At 34.8% G+C, this 26,775-nt stretch overlaps 1 protein-coding gene across 1 annotated transcript; it reads left to right on the top strand.

Moving 5' to 3' along the window:
• Positions 1-3,963: 3,963 nt before the first annotated feature.
• On the top strand, positions 3,964-25,563 carry LOC138691719 (zinc finger protein 233-like). The gene is made up of 5 exons (XM_069814015.1): positions 3,964-4,029; positions 7,423-7,520; positions 13,138-13,275; positions 21,340-21,422; positions 24,230-25,563. The coding sequence occupies exons 2-5, from the start codon at positions 7,428-7,430 to the stop codon at positions 24,885-24,887; spliced, it is 972 nt and encodes a 323-aa protein (XP_069670116.1). The 5' UTR covers positions 3,964-4,029; positions 7,423-7,427; the 3' UTR covers positions 24,888-25,563.
• The last annotated feature ends 1,212 nt before the right edge of the window (positions 25,564-26,775 follow it).

The raw sequence follows: 26,775 nt of genomic DNA, 5'->3' as shown, positions 1-26,775 counted from the left end.
AGAACCCATTATATTTGGAGTATTAGCAACACCTCGCGCGACTCTTAAGGTGCATCTACACATATCAACTATTCTCTCAACTTTACTCATTCAAGCAATGTATGTAAGATTGATTTTTAATATTAATCAATATTCAGAGTATAACAAAAAGGTACGGCCAGATTTTTAGGAAACATTCCTCACATGTAGGAGAAGAAAATATGTTATATGGACATGGTTCCACAAGCGCTTTGTTTCCATGTTAGAACTCATTTTCTACCACTCTTCATAATACATTAATCATGGGAAACACACAGGAACAGAACGTACCAGCATACCACATGAAACTTTCTTACATGAAATGTTCAAAATGCCCTCCATGAGCACGTGCAGCAGCCCGCAGTCGCATTGAATCCCAGATGCAGTGATGTATCCCTGGAAAATTGCGTATTGTTGCACAGCCTTTCATAATACGGGCACGAAGACTCTCTCCATCTTGTGCTGGGGTTCCATAGACAATAGCTTTCAAATGCTCCCCACAAATAAAAGTGTAGTGGGTTTAGGTCTGGAGAGCGTGGAGGCCAAGATATTGGTCCACCTCTGCCTGTCCATCTGTTATTTAGAATGCGACGAAAATTAACACTGAAATAAGGAGACGCTCCTTATGCATGAAGTACATGTTTCGTCGCACTGGTAAAGATACGTCTTCTAGCAGAACAGGTAGAGTATAGTGCAGTTTGGACATTTCATGTAAGAAGAGTTTCACGTGGTATTCTGGTACTTTCTGTTCCTGTGCTTCCCATGATTAATGTAATATAAAGAGTTGTAGAAAATGAGTACTAACATGGAAATAAAGCATTTGCGGAACCATGCCCATATAACATTTTCTCTTCAACGCGTTCCTGAAAGTTCGGCCATACCTTTTTGTTACACACTGTATATACGCAGTGAAGATTATGTTAAAAATGGCGCACCATGTAGACACAAAATCTTCACGCATTTTAATTGAACGCGCATTGTAAAATTTATTATTTCATTATTTTTCCCAGACTGCATGCGTACACGCATGGAAAATTGAACTATGTAGATGCAGGTTTATAAGTCCCATAAGACACTACAGCAAAAAGTATGTAATGCGTTTGTCAGCTATGGAGAATGCTTTCCTTTGGCACTGAGTAATGTTCGAATTAAGGCATAGGTGACATTGATAGGCTAGCGAGTTTTTGAAAACATAGCTACTTATTTCCCGCTCCCACAGGTAACTAACCTAATTGTATCCTATAAAATTTATATTACGTTTTATGGAATTTTAACAATCAATAGGAAGTCAGATGTTCAAATTTATGTAACTTTATTTCTATCAGCGCACATCAAACCCAAAGACTGTGTATAGTATTACAACCTTACAAAGTATTATATACAAGGTCTTTGATCAATCTGCCTTCTGTATGACGTAATGAAATAAGATGACTCCACTGTGTCGCAACATATTTTTCGCTGTACTATTAAGACATTAGGTTAAGCTAAGCTGTGTCCACACATTACGTAGTTCATAGCTCTCACTGTAGTGTGTAAGGGTACGTACACGTTGGAGCAACGATAAACGATAAAAGAAACGATCTAGCGACGCTTTGGTATTATCAAAGAATCAAGTGTACATATTGGAGCAACGAGGACGCGGGAAGTGAACATTTTGATTTATCAGTAGAAGATATTCTATGCATCCACTTAATGAAAGAAGATACATAGGAAATATCAGCTGTTAAGTTCAAGGTTAATATAACTGAAATACGTACAAAATTAAACCCGTTTCTCATCCCAAAGATAGTATAAATTCGTTGTGTTATGATTGGTTCTTGTGATCACATAACATATGACGAATAAATACACAACTGATCAATTTTCCAACATCTACAGTAATTAATTTAATATGCCGAAATAATAATAAATCGATTAATATTCGGATATATTGATAACCACCGGTAATTATATAGATTAATATTATCTTAATCAGAGATCATGTGAACGACAAGAGCGAAGAAAATGGAACTTTTCTTTTTCGTCGCTTTTACTGTGTATCTTCGCTTTTATCGTTATTCCAAAATGCACACCTCAATGACAATGAATGCTTCAATTCTCCCTGATATAGCATCGCTGCTTCTTTTATAGTTTATCGTCGCTCCAACGTGTACGTACACTTACGGGCCTGGTATTTCGCAGAGAATTATTATAGGATGTAGAAGGTGTAGTTTGACGTCATATCCATCGCAGCGATTCTAAGCATATTAGCTTGGATTGCTCTCTTTCTTTTTATCCTCTCAGGTTGAGGTACTGACCTTGCCATTGCAGATATGCACCTTCAACCGATTTACATGTCTTAGTTTTTATTAAAAGCACATAAAAGTGATTTAACACTGAAAACTCTATTATATGCTTAATTAGTATATGGTTTGTTAACAATGGGTTGTTATATATAATTTTGATTCAAAGAGTTGAGTGATTTATATAGAAACAACCAATAAGATTTATGTTTTTCTTTTCTAATTTTACTGCTTGTTGGCTGCAATTTACCATTGTCGTTTACGTCTTCCCGCTTTATATTCAAATCGATTCAGTACCTCATTAGAGAGTAGATTGTTGCAAACATGAGTACTTTAGGAATATACTGTAATTTCAGTTCTTGTGTTCACAGCCGGGAAAAATGTACATATTATACATTATGACCATAGTTTTAAGTTGAAATATTTTAAGTGTCTGTTTATTTTATTGGTACAATGAGTGATCCTCAAGAAGGACCGTCCATGACAAAAAAAAAAAAAAAAAAAAAAAAAAAAAAAAACTTTAAATCAGGAAAGAGTTATCTAAAAGTGAGAAATCTTGGCGGAAACAATCATTTGTTGAATAATGTTGGAGGGACCTCCTTTTAAAGGTTGGTTGGCTAAATCTAATGATCCTTATAAAGTACCGGTAAAATGTTTGTGTTGCAAAAAGGAACTATCGGCCGGTAAGAGTGAATTAGAAAGACTCAGCTCCACTGCCACGCATAAAAAATGCATTACAGTTGAAAAATGTCCCCAAAATTACCTATGTTTTTACAAGAAAGCCATCTGATGACAAAGTAAAAGTTCAGATTACGATGTTTGCGTTCTATCAAGTAGCTTTCAATGAGTCCTTGAAAAGATCGCCCATTCAACAAGATGTAATAAGTAATTTGACTTTTCTAGATCCAAAAATTGCTTTAGGTGTCAGTAAGATTGTTGAAAGATCTGGTATCACACTTACTTCACTAGGTGATAAATGTAAGACAAAAGTAAACCAAGAATCAGTGTTAAATGAATGGAGTCTTTTACCCAATTATTTTTCTTCTGAAGAGAAAATTGCTTATCTAAATTTGCCTGTATTAGAATTTTGGAAGCGAATAGAAGAATGTCACAATTTCAATTCTGAATTTTTTTTCTGAGCTGTGGAGGGCATATTTTCAATCGTTAGTGATATAAAAACGAAGAAAAGAAATAAACTATCAGCAAAAAGTGTCGTCTCTAGTGCTGGTGAAACTTGACATGAGCAACATGAACTAAAAGTGTTACAACTATCCAATCATCGACGAAATGTTGACACTGTTGAATGAAAATATAAAGCCCACAACAAGGATTCAAGAGACAACAAAATAGCTGGGCTGCTCGTTGTGGAAGAAGAGGGAGAAGAAGAATGTGAACAGGATTATCAATAATATGACGATCTGAGGGTGAGTACTCTGTTGCACTCTGATATTTATTAGGAACATTGTCTTGTTCTAATTTATTATTTTAATTTGTTTTTAAAATGTGTAATTTTGTGTTTAGACTATACCACCCCAAGAGGGATTTTTTCTAAATTTGAAGGATTTTTCAACCCATTTGAGGGATTTTCTTTCGTAGAAACCTGGCATAAGTGATCATGGCTTCCTTGATCACGTCATTTTAAACTTACCCGTTAAATATAGTTCGAATATTATCCCAATACTTTGTATTGATATTGAACGTGACTGTTACAGAGTGACAGCTGAAACAGGTATGAATCCATCATATTGTTGCACAAATGTAAGTATATTATTACTTTGTGTTGTATCTAAGTATGAGTTCTATGATCTATTCTTCACAAACGGATTTTGACTCGAACCAAGATACAATTTTTTGGAATAAACCGCATCCACACACTTTCCGCCTGCATTCCAATCCATCTCCCCGTTGTGGTGTACGTCTGCTCATAGTGGAGAAATCTGTTTCATTCTTAGCACTGTTATATAAATTTCGGAGAATGTGAAGACGTGTTGGGCTTCTGTCGGAAAGGGGAGTTATTGGGTAACAATAGGCATCATTGAACCCATGGAGCTGTCTTCGGAACAAGGGTTGGGAAGTTCATGTAGAGGTCCACTATATTTCTGAATATGACCACAGTCTACTATGTACAGTCTCGAAGCTCAATACGTAGTAAATATGCTAACCACTAGGATCGCTATTATCGCCTCATTACAAACAATGTGAAATAGTACCTGCACAGTCTGTTGTTCCTAGTACCCTCATAAACTCAAGCTTCGTGGCTGTGATATGGCTCTTACGGAAGAGATAATGATAGGTTTGTTCCAGCAAGCAATTCAGAACGCCTTCCGAACTAATAGGCCTACCGAACTGTTCTTTCAAGGCCTTCGGAGTTTCTTCTCATATTAAAATTATATTCATCTTCCGAACTTAAGTCGTCATAAAACTTACCACTATCACATTCGAAATCACACATGATCGACTATTTTTTTTTATTTTAACTGCCTAGTCTCGAAGGATTTTAACCATAATTTCAGACTAAACCATCTGCGCATGCGTCAGCACAGAATTTCCAGTTTCTGGTATTATTTCACTCTTTACGAACGAGTGCTGAAAGACGTTGGAACAGGGAACTGGGAGTTAAGTATCGATTCACAATCAGTTCTTGTCTTGTTGGAACACACATTGGTCTACTGCGCATGAGCAGGCAGTTCAGAATCGAATTTGAACCGTGATGGAAAAAACGTATAATAGCATTAAACAGGCAACAACAAAAGCCTGTTATCATAGATCCAACTATATGCATGGAGAGAAATCTCAACAGAGTTCATCAGGTTGATCATAAGCCTTGTATTCCCTACTTACCTTTGTGCCATGTATAACGTCCCTCTCTTGAATTGGTCAGTAATAGGTTTACTTTTTTGTACTTGTGGTTCTTTACCAAAATTGAAGGATTCAGAGCCATAGTGGGCCAAGCGGCATTTATTAAAAACGGAGAAAGGAAGGGTTAAAAAGTTAAGTGAATACGATAGTTTAATGAAGATTGACATAGGGTGTCGTTTAGTTTTAATGTGTATACTTTTTATTATTTGTTATATTTTTGCATTGAATTATGGTATTAACTTCATTTTTACCCTGTTTTGTACGGTTTTAGTAAATGGCGCTTGGCACACTATGTTTTTTTTTATTTTATTGGGTTATTTTACGACGCTGTATCAACATCTAGGTTATTTAGCGTCTGAATGAAATGAAGGTGATAATGCAAGTGAAATGAGTCCGGGGTCCAGCACCGAAAGTTACCCAGCATTTGCTCGTATTGGATTGAGGGAAAACCCCGGAAAAAACCTCAATCAAGTAACTTGTCCCGACCGGGATTCGAACCCGGGCCACCTGGTTTCGCGGCCAGACGTACTGACCGTTACTCCACAGGTGTGGACCCCACTATGGTTCTGAACTCTTCAATTTAAATATATATATTTTTTTTAAACTATTATCAATACCACCTTTTTAAATTAAAAAAAAATCACGCAATTCTTAAAGATTCCCTGCAGGCTATACAATTTTATTTATACCACTCAGAAGGTTTTTAATTAAGGATAAGCTGTATGTTAATTTTAACTAAAATCTGTTATTTAAAAATTTAATTTTAATGTAATCTTTTGAGATTTGATATTACAATTGATATTGACAGTGCTTAATTATTACAATTTATTTTACAACAATATTCATCTTTAATTCATTATATTATTGCTGTTAATGTCCGGATCCTCGTGGTCATCCTTAAGGCCTGTTACACACTTGAAGAGATCTCGCTAGCGAGAAATGTGTTGCGAGAAAGAGGCGAAGAGCCTTCCTCCACACATTTTGCGAGTTCTCGCTATCATAGATCACACCTCGCTATGATTATCTATGCACTGTCTTCATGCAGAGAGTAATTTTCTGATTATAGTAATCACTCGTTGGGGGAAATATTACAGGTTATGTATTTACATATATTGTAGTACTTAATTATATAATCTGTAAGATTGTCGTACTTTACAAATTATGTACTAATCTGAATCTTCAGATGATGAGGAAATGGAGTTACATGAACATATTTTGTTAATGAAAAGAAAAAGTAACCCAAAAATTGAAGTCAGAATTATCTGGAAATCACATTGTATCTCACAAAGATAAGGGCGATTTTCGGTCACTGATTTCGATTTGGATGGTGATACGTTTAGGCGTCATTTCAGGTTGATTAAACCTCAGTTTTTTCCCATTCATGATATGATAAAAGATTCTTTGCTAGGTATGTTCTGGTTAAAATTATGTAAACTGTTACGACATATAGGTAACATTATTTCAAATGTTATATTCCCAATTAATACTATTAAATCTCATCAGTGTAACTATAGCCCTATTTATTTTCAGATCATCTGATATTTGTCTCCATATTTCTTCCTTAAGTTTAATGTTTTTATAGTTTTTATCCCATGTGTCATATGATAGGCCTATGTGTGACATCGTACAAGTTCGATAAGTCTCTGACTGCAATTATCAGCCATCTTTCCTCATTGTCAATAAAAAGAATACAACTATTACTTCTTCATTCTTTCTACACTCAATCGTCATAAAGAGTATAAATGTCAAACATCTTTTATAAAAGTGTCAAGAAAATTCGCTGAGCTACCGATTTCAGCGAGAAACTCGCTCGAGGTTTTCGCCTCGAACTAGAATCTCTTCCAGTGTTTGGACGTCTATTTGAATCCATGTTATCAATCTTTGAATTTTCTCGCAACACATTTCTCGCTAGCAAGATCTCTTAAAGTGTATAACAGGCCTAATTAAGGCCGGACAATTTATTTTTCTTTAAATCTCTCTCCCATTTGAAACTTTTATGCTATGCTATTGTTTCTCATTGTCGTTGAATTGCTAGTACAGCATATGTCGACGGTTAATGTCTTTCTGACAACTTCAGCCTTCAGTTCTCCGGTTTTGTAAGGTACCTACTGTAACATCTCTAGAAACAACAAGCTCTTCTGTTCTCGTGTTCGTTTGTGTGTGCTCTGGGGATGTGGAATTATTATTACACATGCTAGCAACTATATCCAAATAGCTGACATATTGCATGTCAATTTAAGTTTATTATTATTTTCTTTTTCAGTCGTGATGGACATGATCAAGATGGAACCTGATATCGACCCTCTGGAAAAAGAAATAAGTTATAAAACAGATATAGAAAGGGGGAATTCTTTATCAGAGGTAATCTAAACTGAGAGCAGTTATTAATTACTGTTTATTTTCTAAATACGTAAAAAAAGAAAAAGCAACTTAGAAAAATTCTAGATGCGATGGCCCGCACATGGACAAGGCCGACTATGAGCCCTCGTTCTTGCGGTTGTTATCGTATAAGCCATTTTAAATGTTTTTCATTTACTTCAAAATTTAATACTGTGTCAATAAACTACATATTTCCATAGAAATCAACATTATTATGGCACAAAATAATTAAATACATTTCCATAGCAACCCTTTTTTTTAAATTGTATTTTGGAATACTTGTTACCCAAAAATGAACAAAATAGCCTATTCGAGAACAAAGTATTTAGTTGACACAGAAACTAGTGGACAAAGAAAAATTGGGAAAAAAAATTATAGATACAATAATTCTTGACAGAAATATTAGTGGACAAATTTTTTGGTGGACGAAATGTTTGCTGGACTAATTTCCTTGGGCAAAATAGCTGTGGACGTGAGATAGTGGACAAATTGTCTCATGGACGTACTGCTGTGGACATATCGTCCTGAAAGCCTCTAAATATATTGTCGATAGGTTTTATTGTTAGCATAAGATCTGTAAATTCACTGATGTGCTAATAATTTTTAATTCTGAGCATGTAATTGTTTATACAATTAATTTTTATGTTAATGGTGTGAAAAGTTGTTCTTAAATTGTATACAATTTGCTAACATAATGTAATTATATAAAAAAAACAACAAAACGTGCAAATTTCAGCTTTCCTTACTTTATGAGAAACTTAAATAAATGTTTAATAACAACAATAAAATACGTAAAAGAATTTTATCATTGTTGTTATTGATGAAAATATGTTCGGTTTCCTGAGACCCATAGATCATTACTAATGTCTCAGAAAATGATGGTCACTACTAGAGGGCTAGTTTCATCAGCAAGGAGATGTTGCTGCTTAAAACAAGGCACTGGTTTATTTCTTACCTTGCCCAAAGCTTTGAATTACAGATTAAATAGCGAACTTGTCTCGCTGCAGTAATATAAGGAGAGATGTCACAGACCACAGACAATTATGCTCAATTTAATATTAGAGAGAAACTCTACTATAATCTGTCCCTGATTATTCTAAAAAAAAAAAAAAAAAAAAAAAAACTTCTAATACATTAACTCAATAGACAGTATGTGGTATGTCTTGTAGACCAAATCCTCTATGTGAAGAATTGTGTCTGTGTAGGTGACAAGAGAGTTCACATACGACATAGGTAAGCAATAGGTTGGCTTAAACTAGATAAGAAAAATTTACATTCACTCCTCTTTCTCTTTGAAATCTTCAACTCTTCTATTCCTTCGTACCTGTCGTCTCGCTTCACTTACCTTTCTTCCCACCATAATCTGAACACACGCTCTCGTCATGAAACAATACTAACAATACCATCCCATCGCACCTCGCCATACTCATCCTCTTTCACAATAGCCCTGCCAAGACTCTGGAATTCGCTACCTGCTAGCATCAGGGACTGTCGAAATAAAATTGAATTCAAACGCAAACTTACTAGGCACTTGGTCAGTAATTGATTTCTTGTAAATAGTTTCCTTAATCTATCACATAATATTTCAATATCCAGTAAGTATACAGTTTTGTTCTAGGTTTAATTTGTAATTCAGTAATTCTTTGTTTTTCTATGATAAATTATCTAGCTTTAATTAGTCAGGGAATCTTTTCGTACTTCGATTTTTATTGTAATTGTATTGTAAATTTAATACTAATTGTAATGTTATTTGTAATTGTAATTGTAAATTTAATACTAATTGTAATTTTATTCTTCACATTACAGTTGGAATCTCCTGGTAAAGGGGCAGAGAAGGCCTGACGGCCTTATCTCTACCAGGTTAAATAAATAAATACTAATACTACTAATACATTTCACATACTGCGCATTTGGAATACGTCATTTGACATACTAGATATTTCACATACGCCATTTTTCACATGTCAGTTAACATAATACACATTTCACATATAGAGTAATTTACATATTTTATTAATGATTAAAAACATTGAATTTCTAACCCGAATGCATTTACTAAAACTTATAAAGTGAAGTTGTAACCCAAAGACATTAGATATTGTAGTACTCGGTTACCATTTTTGTACTCTTGGTACGTCCTCACTATATTCTGCACCCTACGGTTAAGTGTAGCATACTTCTTTCGAAGTTGCGGACGGATTTTCCTTCCTGCATCCAATTCTCTCATCATGGTTTAAGTGTCCTCTTGCTCCTTATTCATTTCTCGTATGTGTGAATAGAGTGATGGGTGCGCTTTTCCTACAAGCAACTGAAAGGGATTGTGTCAGGCTTAAGTGAGGTGGTTAGTCCTTGGTTCATTGCGAAGCACTGAGTCATACTGATTCCACCACGAATGAGGGTATCACACTCTGACTGCTGGTAGGCTTATCAGCCGCTGTCCTTGTCTTCGAGCTGGCGTACCGCAAATGTAAAAATTGGCGAAATAATCTCCCAATCCCTAAGCCAGTGATGTCAAAGCAAGCGCATTTTTCTGACCTTGACGTCGTGCGCGGGCATTAAGCACTAGGTGTGCTAGAGGGAATAAGCAGCCTGTTGGATTAAGGAAACAGTGGTGCACAAAATTCAAACGGAACGTGAAATTTTATGTCGTTATTTTTATATGGCTTCTTTCTGTTTGTTATTTTCTATATTGTCTGTAAAACAAAAGTACTAACACCTATTTCTTAGCCTAATATTGCAGTTGTGTTTTAAACGTTAATAATATAATAAAGAGTAAAGAAGGAATATTCACACAAATTCCACAATAACTACAATTATACTGTACTAAGTGAATTAAACACATCATTCATAAAGAAAGTGTTATCCCAAAGAAAGACAATGAATATGACATGATAAGTTGAAATTGATATTGATGGTATCTTTAACCTTATAAAAGTAATCAAAACAATATTAGTACAAAGCAAAGTTGTTTAAGTATATGTTTTAACTGTAACTAATATTACATAATAAAACTCTTACCGCATTATGTTTTTAGGTGATATTGGTGCGCAACTTTCTCTTATCAGAATATTCAATTATCTCGAAATCTGCTGAAGCTGTAGAGCTTGCGTTTTACCAACACATAGGCTCTTATCTTTTGTTTGTGATGTAACAGTATTTGCTTTGTTAATTCATTTCCTTACAAACATGTTCCATGCGAATATTTTCAAGCATTTTAACACACTATCTTCAGTAATACCTATTTGCGATATATTAGATTTACGAAAACATTGTTTTAATACCTGTAAGGCTACTAAACAAACATATCTGAAAATTTCACTTTTCTGTAAAAAAGTTGAGAAAATATTCCTTTTGAATAAAAAAGCAAACTTGTGAAAGAAGAACATTAAAATTAAAACTTACATTCTTATAATGCACTTATACTTCTAAGACAAATCTAAAAATTACCATGGATACAGTTTTAATAAGTTCTCTTCCCTTTATCCATTGAATCAGTGCTGGCCATCCCTGTATATAGCTCGACCTAGCGGCATATACTACCTCTTACGTCTGTCTCTTTCCTTTGCGCTGTAAAGCACTCAGGCTCTCCTGGGCTCTAAAGCGCGCGCTTGCTCCTATGGGCATCAGTTGACATCACTGCCCTAAGCAATGATTTGGAGTTGTCGCATACAATTCTTCAAAAGTGCTTACAACATCTTCGTCCAGAACAAATACTAAACAAAGGATTTGATGCATTACATCCTTCACTTCGCGCGAACAGATGCACTATAGGGGCAAATCTCCTTACTGCTTGAATGGTATGAATGTTATTATCGATATGTATTGTTGTTATAATCGATATAAAATATGTTGCCAACTTCTAAATTAACAGTCAGTTTTATATTGTTTACTTATAGCCTACTTCAAAATGGAAATAACAGGAGTAATAATAAAATTTATTTACCCTGAACCAAAAATAAATTAGGCCTACAGACTGACTAAAATCACATCAGTAGTAACAAACTGTTTAAATTCTTTTTATTTATTTTTTAATTTGATAGTATTTAATGCTTATCGAATATCGAATACTAACAACGCTAATCGAACCATTACTTTCGCTTACCTTTTTTTTTTGTGTATAATGTGTGATGATGACCCCTATAATGCATCTGTTTTCATGACCCCTATAATGCGATTGTTTTCTTCGGTATAATCAGGTTCTAGTCCTTCTGTTTGAACTTTCCTAGATACATTGCTTGGCGCAGATGGAAAAAAAAAAAAAAAAAAAAAAAAAAAAAAAAAAAAAACTTAATCTCGTTGTAGCATGTGGGAATGCAATATGATGCGCATTAATAATGTCTACGTAACTCCATCGCCACGGAAACGGCAACAAATAGATATAAAAATGGTATATGAAATACGTATATCACCACGGAAATGGCAACAAATAGATATAAAAATGGTATATGAAATACGTATATCACCACGGAAATGGCAACAAATAGATATAAAAATGGTATATGAAATATGTATATCACCACGGAAATGGCAACAAATAGATATAAAAATGGTATATGAAATACGTATATCACCACGGAAATGGCAACAAATAGATATAAAAATGGAATATGAAATACGTATATCACCACGGAAATGGCAACAAATAGATATAAAAATGGTATATGAAATACGTATATCACCACGGAAACGGCAACAAATAGATATAAAAATGGTATATGAAATACGTATATCATCACGGAAATGGCAACAAATAGATATAAAAATGGTATATGGAATACGTATATCATCACGGAAATGGCAACAAATAGATATAAAAATGGTATATGAAATACGTATATCATCACGGAAATGGCAACAAATAGATATAAAAATGGTATATGGAATACGTATATCATCACGGAAATGGCAACAAATAGATATAAAAATGGTATATGAAATACGTATATCACCACGGAAACGGCAACAAATAGATATAAAAATGGTATATGAAATACGTATATCACCACGGAAACGGCAACAAATAGATATAAAAATGGTATATGAAATACGTATATCACCACGGAAATGGCAACAAATAGATATAAAAATGGTATATGAAATACGTATATCATCACGGAAATGACGAGATATAAAACTGGCATATGAAATTATATGTAGGTGAATTTGTGTATGTAAAAATATGTATGCGAAATGGAGTGTGCCAAATGTCAGGTTGTATACTGAATGACAGTGTGTCAATAGACAGTTTGTGAAATGTCTTGTAGACCAAATCCTTTATGTGAAGAGCCGTGTAATCATTTCACACTTCCCGGCATACATTTTCTGTAATAACGTATGTTATTGAGAAGTGAAATGTATTTGTATGTGGAAATATAAAAGCAGTAATCATGTACTTTAACATAACAGTATCGTATTACAGAGCTGTTCTTTTATGTGCTGCACTACGAGGTATTCCACTCTGTAGTGAGTACACGTGCGCTTGTTGGTGTGACGATTTAATAATAATGGAGTGGAGAGAGATTGAAATAAGTAGTCACAAGTTCTTAGTGATACTCTGTATATTACATGTTTCATAATTATTATGTTTCGTGTCATGCAGGAAGGAAATGTATTCGATCTACACGCGACTGAAATAAAGATGGAAAGTATGGATCACAACTACGATCTGAAATCAGAGATGACATTTGAGGAAACTCCTGTGCCAATTGACTTTCCCATCGTGAAAAGTGAAGCTGAGGTGAGTGTAGTTTATGAAGTGTGTTGGTCGGTAGTTCACACTTTGTTATTTATTGGCTGACGTGGATGCTATGTTCATGTGACCAGAGCTACGAATTGTGCTCTCTTGCTACCATTTCTTCATCATCTTCAATTTTCTCCATCCGATTTTTCTGGTAGACATTGCGATACTGAACGTTCACTTAATCCTATCCATTTTGAATTTTTAAAATTCCGGTGACAATATTTACCACGTGCACTACAGCTTTAATTGGTGGTCTGGTATAGATAGGGGGGTCAGTCTCAATTCAGGGGTAGGTGAATAAGCTTGTGGCTTGTGCATGGTGTAGGAAATGCAATTAATTATGTTTTTTGTACTGTAGATCATCGATTTTCCGAAACAATTAGGGACGGGGGATAACTGATTTTTCCGGTAACAGGTCATTTATGAAAACAAATTGTACCGGTGTCATAGGAGCAGTATGAGACAAAGAAACACTGATATTAAACACAAAACTGTACATACAGTATATATTTTGTATCACAAGTCTTACAAATAACACAGAGAACTGACTAGCCTAGTTTGACAAGTTCAGAATGGTCAATAAATTAGCCTACAGTTTAGTAAAAGAAGTCCAATCTTCTTTTTTGCTTCAGAGCTGAGACTCGTTTTTTTGCCGCTAAATCTCGCAAATAGCGCTAGCAAAACTTCTACACGGCGTGCGCGCAAATTTGAATTTGCCGACTGGAACTCTTTCGGTTAACCTATGTTTCGGTTGATCATTATTCAGATAATCGATGCTCTACTGTAGTTCTTTTTAAATTCCATTGATTGATGATTGATGTTTATGATTCGAGGGTCATTCTTATTTACTCTTCCAGGTAACTTATTCTTTGCAATTCATACTTAAAATGGGATATCGCTTACAAAATGCCATAATATTTTGTCTTTGTTCTTTTTAAATTGCTTTGCTTTTCTCAGCGACAGTGTTTGACGTATTATTGGGTTTAGTAGGATTTAAAATGAAGTCTACAACATACAGGGTGATTTACGAAAATTGTGCATTAGCCTAGGACAATCATGTCATCTGATGCCCATAGGTGCAAGCTCGCGCTTTAGAGATCAGGAGAGCCTGAGGAAAGAGACAGACGAGTGAGGTAGTATATGCCACTTGGTCGAGCTAATAAATAGGGATGGCCAGCACTAATTCAGTGGATAAAGGGGAGAGAACTTATTAAAACTGTATCCATGTTCATTTTTAGATTTGTCTGCGAAGTGCATTATAAGAATGTAAGTTTTAATTTTAATGCTCATTTTTCACAAGTTTGCTGCTTTTTATTTGAAAGGAATATTTTCTCAACTTTTTATACAGAAAATGAAATTTTCGGATATGTTTATTTAGTAGCCTTACAGGTACTGAAACAATATTTTCGTAAATTTAATATATTGTATATACATATTATTAAAGATAGTGTATTGAAAATTTTGAAAGTATTCACATAGGAAATGCTTTTAAGGAAATGAATTAACAAAGCAACTACTGTTACATCATAAACAGAAGATATGTGCCCATTAGGGTGGCCCTTATTTTTCAACTTTCTAAAAGTTTAGCTCCCACCCCTCTATCTTGTTCCAATCAACAAAAAAACGATCTGTGCAAATTTTCAGCTCAATCGGACAACTGCAAGGCGACCCTCATCGACCATGAAGTTTTGAAATTTTAGCCCAGAAAATATTTTTTATAATATTATGAGATAAACCTTTATTATTATTATTATTATTATTATTATTATTATTATTATTATTATTATTATTATTATTATTATTTGTGCTTTATTCACTTATTTTATAACTAAACAAGATCTTGTTGATGAATAATTTTTCAGTTATTGATTCAGAACTGTCTGTGCTGACCTGCTGACTGCTGGTGTAAAGTGACTTTCAAGACTTTTTTCCTAGAGTTGTAAAATGGCATCAATATCTTCACGTAGTTCGTCACATAAGTTAAGACAATACTTTTATGTCTCTCTTGTTGGCTACATCTCCAATCAAATAATCGGAGCCAAACTACCTTCAAACCGGCAAGTTCTAAGTGGTTTCTTCTACAATGTACAAGTTGTAAATCTTACAACAAAGGAAAGTGTAGTATTGGAGATTCAAGAAGTTTTAATCTTTTGGTAAAAAGCACGAATCCGTACTAGAAAAAGTGACCACTGTGTTCATAAGTTATTCAAACTCTATGATGATTGAAAAGGTTTATAGAAATATTTGAGTAGAACTGCAGGCAAGGGAAAAGAAAAAAGAGATATTTTGTGAAAATTATGGACTATCTCTTTGACATAGTTCATTCAGAGCTTTGGGACAGATGAAAAATGAAGAGAATAAGAATTTTTAACGATGATTTTTCTTGGCTGCTTTCCAAAGAAGGGGATATCGTTTCATATACTAGGAGCTGGAAGTCATGCTAGGTGAATGGCAAAAGCAATTTTTGCAATCAAGATATACTTGTTTCAAGATCAATTTCAGTTACCTCATAAGGAGAAGTACTCTTTAAGAAGAATATGTATTTTTCTTGCTCGAGTGTAGGCTATGTTCGAGCCTGGTTTCTGTCAGAAGCAATTAAAGCACCTTATCATGATTTCCTATTCATGCGTGAACTGATAAATTATCAGGATATTGATCCAGAAATCAGTAAGGCTGCTCAAATAAATCTTCCAATCATCTCTGGTACTTAGTTCCCGAAACTGTGGCTCTATCCTTATTTGATGACTATGTTCCAACAGCAGTTAAAGCAGATATGGCTCAAGTTATACTGGAAGCAAACGAAGGTGAAGAAGAAAAAGAAGAAGAAAATCAACTGAAGAGCTACATTCTGGAACAGAAAGATTTTTCTTCCTTTACAAATCTTGACTTTTCGTCTTTTGTAACTCCTGGTACTAAAATTTTCTTCACGAGATTTTCTATCAGCACCGATTTCCTCAACAAAGACCCTTCAACTTGGAAGGATGGTTCTGTTTACAAAAGTGGAATTTAAAAAACTTTAGAAGATAGTTGTTGTGAAGGACGTTGCAGAAAAAGAAGTCAAATTTATTCAGGATTACAGTAATATTCTCACAAAAGATGAAACTGAGAAACAATTTGTTTTACAGATTTTTACCAGAGACTGTAAAAAATATCCAACTGCTACTAAATCCTCCCTTAGGAAAAAATAATGTTCAATGTTCGTTCATATATATAGTGTTTTGATTCTATAGAAATTATTGTTGTAAATAAAAATGTGTTTCTCTTATAAAAGTTGTGTGCGTTACTAAAAAAAAAAAAAACCTTATATTTCTTAAATTTTTCATTATATTTTCAGGAATTTTTTTAATTAATTTTTTAGAAATTTCGTTCAGAATATTTTTAAACAATTGCTGGGGTCGCTAGAATGTCCACATAAATTTCTTTAAGAAGGAAAAAAGAAATGGTCGAGATAGAGAAGAGTATACCACTTTTGTATGGAATTAATCGTTGCGTATACTATGTTCCAACTTCAAAGCATTTGAGGGTCGCCAAGCAGTTGTCCGATTGAGCTGTAAATTTGCACAGATTATTTTTTTGTCAATTGGAACAAGATAAGGGGGTGGGAGTAGCACAATTTTAACTTTCGGAAAATTACCTATAGCTAAGGGCCACCCTAATGCCCATGTGTTGGTAACACGTCAGCTCCATAGCTTCAGCAGAATTCGAGAAAATAAGTTAATATTCTGATGATACGAAGTTGCGCACCAATATTACCTTAAAAGCATAATGCGATAAGAGTTTTGTTCTGTAATATTATATACAGTTAAAACATGCGTAGGTAACTTTGCTTTCTACTATAATATTTTTTTAATTAGTTTATTGATTACTTTTATAAGGCTAAAGATATCATCAAGATCAATTCCAACCTATGTCATACTCAATCTCTTTCTTTGGGATGTCACTTTCTTTATGAATGATGTGTTTCATTCACTTAGTATAGTATAGTTGTACCACTATGGAATTTATGTGAATATTCCTTCTTAATTCTTTATTATGTTATTAACATTTAAAACACAACTGCAAGATTAAGAAATTGGTGTTAGTACATTTGTTTTACAGACAATATATATATAATCTCAAACAGAAAGAAGCCATATAAAAATAACAACAAAATTTCACGTTCCATTTGAAGTTTGTGCACCACTGTTTTCTTAATCCAACAGGCTGCTTATTCATATACATAATTCTTTCTCCTTCCATACCTAGCGCTTGATGCTCTCGCACGACGTCAAAGACAGAAAAATGCTGTTGCTTTGACATCATTGCTCTAGGATGTGATTTCTGGCATCATTCTGATGAAAAATGTTCATATAAACAATTATTAGAACAATGGTACTGGGTGTATTATAAATTCATTAAAGAACGTTCAAGTTATTACCCACCTGAAAAGTGTATTAAAGCTGGTTTTCAAAGATCCCACCTTGTACAGCAATACACATACCCACTGTGGCCGCCACAGTCCTTGACTTCCGTTGTTTGCCACGAATCTCCTCGAATGCTAGCAGGATACGTTGCACCAATTCTTCTCGCGTGTTCACTCTTACACTGTACACAACGTCTTTAAACCATCCCCACAAATAATAGTGTAATTGGGTGAAATCAGGACATCTAGCTGGGCAAGAAAAAGGACTGCTACGACCTATCCAATGTCCTGGGAATCTATCATTTAAATAATTCACTACTTCGCTTGAAAAGTGAGGGAGCACACCATGTTGCTGGAAATACATTAGTCCTCATGTATGCAATGGTATTTCCTACAATTATGGAGGTAATTGATCTCGCAAAAATTGCAGATACCTTTTGTCCGTAAAATGACCCTCGAAAATGTATGGACCAATTAAATTCTGTGGTGTTCGGGTAAAGGGGTATAAGTCATTTTTTTGTCCAGGTGGAATTTTGTTCCCCAGATGAACACACAAGTTAAATTATACAAATGAATGTGCAAAAATCAAAGAATACTAGCAGTTGATGTGTTTTATTTGTGTAGAAAATTATTTGTAATAAGGGTTCCAAGTTTAATTTTCATTTATCTCCGAACTCAATTTTATGACTTATCTCCCTTTACCCAAACACCACAGAATTATTGTTAATGAAACCACACCACACATTGCAACTGAAGCAATGCTAGACATTACACACCACCATCTCGTGGGGATTTTTCTCCGACCAAACCTGTGAATTATGCATATTGAAAACTCCATTGCAGGTAAACTGAGCTTCGTTACTAAATAAAATGAACCGATGCAACTCAAGATCACCATTTATTCACGCACAAAATTACATTTGTCTAGAATAGTTCTCTGGGTGAAGATGTTTAACTCGCTGCAAATGATAGGGGTATATTCCCTCATCATTCAATGTTCTCCACACCCTACTTCGAGAAACAGCTAGTCGTCTGGATATGCTCCTGGTACCCGTGCTTGGGCTTCGTTGTACCATATGGAGAATATTTTCGCGTTCTGCTTCATTCTCGGCAACGCATGCTCATATGCATTCGCAACACAGGGGACTGAACCAGTATCCCTCAGTGACTGAAACTTGCAAACGAAAACACCACGTGACGGCATTCTACGATCCGGAAATCTTCGATATCCGTCCACAGAATTATTAGCATTCCCGGCACAAAAGCCGTAAACATAAATCATATCTGTGTACTCGTATTGAAAAAAATGAAACGGAATTTTTGTTAACACACACGCACTGAATGACAGACAATAACCCACTACGACTCTGATCTTGTTTGTGCCTGGCTGTGTGTAACCAATGTTGTTTGAGTTATCTTTAACCTTGACTCCTGATGTCACGAGACTCCGTGTCGTCCATATCAGCTGTACTATAATGCTTACAGCACAGGTGATGTCCAGAAAGAGAGAAGTTCACAAGATTGCATGTTACCGTAGAAAGAAAAGTGATTTTATCCAAAACTATTCAAAATCGAATATACAGTGTGGTTCACGAAAATTGTGGAATATTCTAGGATGTGATTTCTAACATCATTCTGATGAAAAAAGTTCATATTATACATGTGTCTGATTTTCAATAGTTCCGGATAAAATTACGTTTCTTTCTTCCGTAACACGCATTCTTGTGAATTCACTCTCTTTGGATGTCTGGAGCTGTAGGTGTTACAGTACAGCTGATAGCAGCGACACAAGGTCTCGTGACATCAGGGTCAAGGTTAGAGATAATTCAACACCGGTCCAACGTATCTACCAAGCTTCCGAACAACGGAAGTTACGGAATGAGGCGCGTGCAGTTCACACTCAGGCGGCTACATTTTCACCTGCAGAATGTGAGATCTTTGAAAACCTGCTTTAATACAGATTTTTCAGGTGAGTAATAATGTGAATGGTCTTTAATGAATTTATAATACACCCAGTACCATTGTTGTAAATAATTTAAATGATTAAACCTTAATAATATCTACGTCTATGTCCACGCCTGTGGAGTAACGGTTAGCACGTCTAGCCGCGAAACCAGGTGGCCCGGGTTCGATTCCCGGTCGGGACAAGTTACCTGGTTGAGGTTTTTTCCGGGGTTTTCCCTCAACCCAATATGAGCAAATGCTGGGTAATTTTCGGTGTTGGACCCCGGACTCATTTCACCGGCATTATCACCTTCATCTCATTCAGACGCTAAATAACCAAAGCTGTTGATAAAGCGTCGTAAAATAACCTACTAAAATAAAAAAAAATAAATAAATCTACGTTTATGTCTGACATTCATAAGGACGTTACTCAATTTAAAAAATATGACATGTTTATATAAACTTTTTTCATCACAATAATCTCAGAAATCACATTCTAGAGCAGGCGTCTCAAGGCCAACGCATAAAAGTTGTTACAGAGAGCAAATGTAGATAGTGTAGTCAGCTGAAGAGATAAGCGCAATACCTGAAGATAGCCGATCGCTGATTATGTTACAAACATGAGTGAGCTAAGTTGCAACAGTTGCGGGAGAAATGCCACAAAGCTGCACTTTTGAGTGGTAATGTCACAATAAACGGTTGTTTTCGGAAGGAATTTCTTAAGTAGTTTGCAATAATAATAATAATAAATTTATTTTCTAATTATATATCAATAAGTAAAAAGAAGACATCTGAAGCATGAAGAACCATGCATGTTACGTAATTATTTAAGCACAAGGAACTGACCACCCTACCCCATTATCTCCTGGCCTAATTACCTCATAAGTGGCGCCTTGATGGTATCACTTGTGAGGTTCAGACGTGCCTTCGGACAATTGATTTAAACAACAGCAATACTTCATTTCTAGTAAATGGTTTTTGATATCTTTCTTTTCTTTTAAGTTTATACTATATTTAATAAAATAAAATTCACTTAAATAATAATAATAATAATAATAATAATAATAATAATAATAATAATAATAATAGTAATAATAATAATAATAATAATAATAATAATAGTAATAATAATAATAATAGTTAAATAATATGTTTCATAATGTTTTCAGTAATTAAAAATAACCAAAACATCTTAGAAATTCACAAACAATTACTTTAAATTAGAACTATTCAAATCTTAAATCTGGTTTCAAATTCTTTCTTCAAGTCCTTCAGTACTTTATTATATTTGTTACACTGGTCTTGATTCAAATTAGGTAACAATAAATTTTAGATTAATAAAGTGGTAACAGTTATCCACTGAAACTTGCGACTCCCACAATTTCGCTTTCCTTACGAAAGCTTTTATTTCTGCATACATTTGCGGTAATAAGGACATTCTTTCTTCGGAGATGGACATAGCATCGTAGCGGTTGCAGATGTTTATTCAAACGTCGCGGTCAATGACGTCATCCGGAGATACACGTACTGGTCCCGCATCTTGTTCCACTCTTACATTAAAAAAGAGAAAGAGGAAGAAGTGCTCCGAGAAGGCCCTATTGAGACGTCTGTTCTAGAGTACTGCACAATCTTCGTGAATCACTCTGTACAAACTGCCGTGTATTGATTCTTCAACTATTACTTCCCTATATCTTCGTCTCACATAATCTTTTCAGGTGGAGGCACATGAGTTAAATAAAGTGGAAGAGGAGGTCAAACTGGAAGTAATGGCAGAAAAGGATGAAGTCTTAACTGAGAGGTGAGTGAAGCGTATGAGGCTTTTCTTCGTTGTTGATGTCACTGTTTCATTGATATAATAATGATGGATACAAATTCTGTAATTAATTTAAATATGACTTTTATTCAAATCAACGCTTCAGTATTAACTGAAAATTTCTACCTGTGACTATATCTTTATCTCTCTCTATGTGTTTTTTTTTTTCTCTCTTGTACGAACGAGGAACCCGAAGGCTTATACTGCAGCCTGAGGCTTATTGTGCTTACCACTCCTATTCTGTGAATGACTGGGTAACCGAACGGCCACGCTCTTGTATGAGTACAACACACTGCACCCTGAACTTAACCCAGGCTATTGTATGGATGATGATATGTGAATTAATGATGGCGATATGAGTCCGAGGTCCAGTACCTAGTCTTCGTCCATTTATCTGTCTCTGTGTGTGTTTGTCTATTGCCTTCTTTCTTTATAATATTTTTCTGATATAAGGAATAATATTCATGCATTATGTAATATAATATATGTTATCCTGTTTCAGGCAAATAAAGCGATAGGTTTGGAAGTAAACCCCAAAAAAGACAAAGTGTATGATTACGTCTCGTGATCAGAATATTATATGAAATGGAAATATAAAAATTGGATATTTATTCTTCGAAGAGGTGGAAAAGTTCAAATATCTTGGAGCAACAGTAACAAATATAAATGACACTCGGAAGGAACTTCAACGCAGAATAAATATGGGAAAAGCTTTTGTCATCTAGTCTGCTGTCAAAAAATCTGAAAGTTACAATTTATAAAACAGTTATATTACCGGTTGTTCTGTATGGTTGTGAAACTTGGACTCTCACTTGAGAGAGGAAGAGAGATTAAGGGTGTTTGAGAATAAGGTTCTTAGGAAAATATTTGGGGCTAAGAGGGATGAAGTTACAGGTGAATGGAGTAAAGTTACACAACGTAAAACTGCACACATTGTATTCTTCACCTGACATAATTAAGAACATTAAGTCCAGACGTTTGAGGTGGGCAGGACATGTATCACTTCACTCCATTCTACAATCTAGCCAACATAAATTCTTATAAAAACAATAACGATATCCTATAATCAAGTAAACCCAATTTTGCCGCCTATAGGCACATGCGCATCTGCTCTCCCCGATCTCCATTTCTCTTTTAGTAATGTCTGCATCTCGCTCCCCTGAGCTGTTTTCTGTCGTCACTCATGACATGTCAATTTAATGAAAACATAAAGAAAAATCTTCAGTACTGCATAAGGTGATACTTATACCTTATAACAAGGAATAATTGTAGTAATTATTATTTATTTATCACTCGTAATGCCGTAATAATATTTGATTGGCTTGGAGCATGAGGGGAGTACGTTACACTAAACTTAGCACGCGCAACATTAAAATCGCGTTGCTGCGTATGTTGTGTCCTAAATAATGCAAATGGTATATGTGTCAATATTCAGCAGTAATAATTAACCATTGTCGTAGAATATTTCGCCATTACAAATGATTTTTAATCATACTCTTTCCCTCGAAAGTATTGAATAACACTACTGATTGTCTTAAGGCAAGACAAACTAACAACTATACTATTTTAATGATAATGATTTATTTATTTATTATTAATATTTGTGTGCTGAACAACAGCCAGAGACCAATTATAATTCAGCACAATACACAAACAGAAGATACAAAGGTGAAAAAATAAAGTAATATCTTAAATCAAGAAATCATACATAAATAAAATTGAGAACAAGGGCAGTAAATTAAAAAAAAAACGAAACTATACTTTAAAAGGATCTATATTGTGCCCATGCAAATTGGCATATTTTATTCATCTACAGACTGGAGAAGGTGATTTAGAATTTCTGTTGTAAAAAAAATTTTGAAACCTTAAACCCTTTGTAGGAATACGAAGGCTGATATTGTTTATGATAGACTCGCAATCAATATCATCCTTGATAACTTTGAAAAAAAAATAAAATAAAAAAATTAATAATAATAATAATAATAATAATAATAATAATAATGATGATAATAATGTCTGAAAGTAGAAGTACACCAGTAGATCACTTTCAGCAATTAAAACGAATTAGGGGGAACGAAATCTGAAGAAAAAACACGAAACTGAAAACAATCAACTTGCCAAAGTAACTGAACCAGATGAAGAATGTAGTTTGAGAGCAAAATTTTTAATTGAACAAACCCAGACTTTCGGGAAACAAAATTGTAAATTTCATTAAATCACACTGAAAATATGCACACTGTTACTTAACAAGTCATCGATAAATCTCGAATAAGATTGCAATATGCTTGGCATGTTTATAATCTTCGTATTCGATCAATAATGCAAAATTAATCAAAGAATTTTCACGATACACAATGCTTAGTAATGGAACTATTCATCATTAATAGAACTGCAAAGCGAACCTAGTGGCATAAATTGTCATGGCGCTCACAGACCCACTCTTGATCGTGGAATGCGCCACGCCAGCTTTTATATAATCTCGAAAGCAACGGAATATAGTTACGAGTTTTACAACCAACATGTCGATTCTATTTTGTTCATATAGTTTGGTATGTGACTGACTAGTGACGATTCTAGTCATTGCTGCTGTACAGTCTGCGTTATAATTTTGTTCTGTAGACTTTTTATACAAAGATCTTTAATTAGAGTAGATTTATATACATCGCAATATGTTTCAACGTTAGTTATTAGTTACTAAGTGTAATAAAATATTGTCTCTAATAAATTTTTTTTAGGTTATTTATTGTCCTTTCTTCCTTATTAATCGAACTCAAATCAGGTATTCTTCACAGGATTGGAGAGCCAGCATACTATGACAGTATTACAGAAGACGAGTGTCCGCAGACGGAAGAAAAGACATTCAAATGTGACGTTTGTGAAAAGTGGTTTTTCGATTCGGCACACCTCAAAAGCCACGCTCTTCTACACACGTCCAAAAGACCGTTCATTTGTGACGTTTGTGGAAAGGATTGTTTAAAGTTGGATCATCTCAAAAGACATGAACGCATACATACAGGGGAGAAGCCTTTCGTTTGTGATAAATGTGGAAAGAAATTTTCGCAATCTACTCATCTTAGGAAGCATGAACGTCATCACACAGGCGAGAAGGCATTCACTTGTGACATCTGTGGAAAGAAATTTTCGGAGTCTGGTAATCTGAAAAGGCATGCACTCGTGCACACAGGGGAGAAAGCGTTCGGTTGTGATATTTGTGGAAAGAAATTTTCGGAATCTGGTAGCCTAAAAAAACATTCACTTTTACATAGTGGCCAGAAGCCATTCGGTTGTGATTTATGTGAAAAGAAATTTTCTACATCTAGTGATGTGAAAAAGCATGCACGTGTGCATACTGGCGAGAAGCCATTCAGTTGCGGAATATGTGGAAAGAAATTTTCGGAATCTAGTAATCGGATAAAGCATGAACGCTTACATACAAGCGATAAGACATGAAGCGTGCAATTTTGTGGATGTAAAATCCTATTATTAAAAAACAAACGTATTGTGCCATCTTTTTCGGTAACGTGTGGGCATTAGCACTGGATGGATTATTTCTACTTCGAGTAGTGAGTTGTTTTTTTTTATTTTTTAATTAGATAGTAACTCTATAATTAAATCAGTAATTTATAAAAGGATTTTATTCAATTTCTTTTTCCTAAAATCTATTTAGGACGCTATTATGTTCTTACTTGAATACGCCTTTCTGATGATGGGCATTATTCCATGTATTTTATTCCGATCTACGAATGCTTCACAATATTCACAGCACTTCTCAGAGGGCCCTAATCCTGCAGTAATGCGATTTTTATGGTGATGTGATTTCTGTTGTAATTTTGGAATAAAGCCTCGCTATCCTTCGGCAGGTCTTCGTACACAACTTCTTTCTTTGTCTTGTTTTATCTCCGCCATAACCGACTCAACAAGCCAACGAGATGTAGGGGATGGCATATCTCTCACAATACAGGACCATCGTGTAGATGTTACAGGACAAGTGCAACACCTACTGAGTCCTGTGGCATAGAGATAAATTTCACCCCATGTCAGGAATGGAACCACGGACTGCCTAGTTGGGAAGCACCACGTTGTCGTAACTGCGGACCCTACACTTCTTTCTTGTGAAAATTTATTGCTAGCTACTTTCACAACGCGACTTCTTAAAAGTATTATTTTATTCTATTTTTACAACAAAGTGCTGGCTGCCACTTTCTCTTAATTTGCAGTTAACTTATCGAAACAATTTTGAAATTACTGATGAGTGTGATTAACTAGCAATTTATTAAAGGAATGTGTTAATTCATTTACAGCTGTTGAAAGGATTGCGACTGGATAGGCATAACATTTTCCCGTTACTAATTAAACTACATCATAGCGAACTAGTATTTACTATTTAGCTGTAGTTATAGTCATTTTTAGAATACCCTCAGATCGCTTTAATGTGTATTTTCTATTTGATATATTACATTTAGGACACTGCAGTCCAAGTTTCCAATAATGTTTTAATTACCGTCACAAATGTTTGATGAAATAGTTAATTTTGGCGAACTAATGTACAGTGAAACCTGTCTAAAGCGGTCATCTGAAGTTACCTGGAAAAATGGCCGTTTTATCAGGTGGCCGCTTGATTAAGGTTGCGGTTTTTTATGAATCAGCATGAAAGTACTGAATATCATTAACTTTTTAGTACTGTGCGCGTACGACAATCGTGCATATTAATGTCAGCCTCTTCCATTCTTGCAACTAGTCTTTTCAAAACTCGCTTGCGGTACCTCAGTTTAAATGACTGGCTAATACCTTGATCAAGGAGCTAGAGGTGTGACGTCGTATTTGGGGGAAGAAACACCATTTCACGGATCACATTGCGATTTTGTCGTTTAATCTTGGAATTGAAATCACATAGCTAATTCTCAAACGATAATGTTATCCAAGCTTTAATGTTGGCAGTCCACTTCATCCCCTGTAAGCCCATGTCAACATTTTTCAAACATCTCGGTTTCAATGATTTTCCTGTCATTAAGAGTGCTTCTTTTTTTCCCGCAGCATTAAAACAAAAGAGCAGGGTTATTCTGTTTTTCGCCAACTTCCCACTCCCTTTACACTCCTTTTTCTTAAACCTTAAAGTTTTGTTAAGGAGGGCCCTGAAAAAGAAACTTGTTTCGTCAACATTGAAAATGTGTCTGAGTTCATATTCCGCAAGAATTGAGGGCAGTCTTTTTTTTTCTTTCCCATTCTTCAGTAACATTGGTTGCAATGTCACCTCCTTCACCAGACACAGAACGAAATGCAATGTTATGCCGTTTTCTAAAGCACTCTAACCACCCATTACTAGCAACAAAATTGCTTA

Source organism: Periplaneta americana, chromosome 16, assembly GCF_040183065.1.
Source record: "Periplaneta americana isolate PAMFEO1 chromosome 16, P.americana_PAMFEO1_priV1, whole genome shotgun sequence".
In the NCBI taxonomy this organism is placed as follows: Eukaryota; Metazoa; Arthropoda; class Insecta; order Blattodea; family Blattidae; genus Periplaneta; species Periplaneta americana.
Note: the sequence above shows the minus strand (reverse complement) of the source record. Positions and strands in the feature narration are given on the sequence as shown.

Bases quoted from the DNA above. Each gene is read 5' to 3' on its own strand.
- LOC138691719 (XM_069814015.1), top strand. From the start codon at position 7,428: ATGGACATGATCAAGATGGAACCTGATATCGACCCTCTGGAAAAAGAA. The intron at 7,521-13,137 runs GTAATCTAAACT...CGTGTCATGCAG, and splicing joins GGGGGAATTCTTTATCAGAG to GAAGGAAATGTATTCGATCT. The intron at 13,276-21,339 runs GTGAGTGTAGTT...TAATCTTTTCAG, and splicing joins TCGTGAAAAGTGAAGCTGAG to GTGGAGGCACATGAGTTAAA.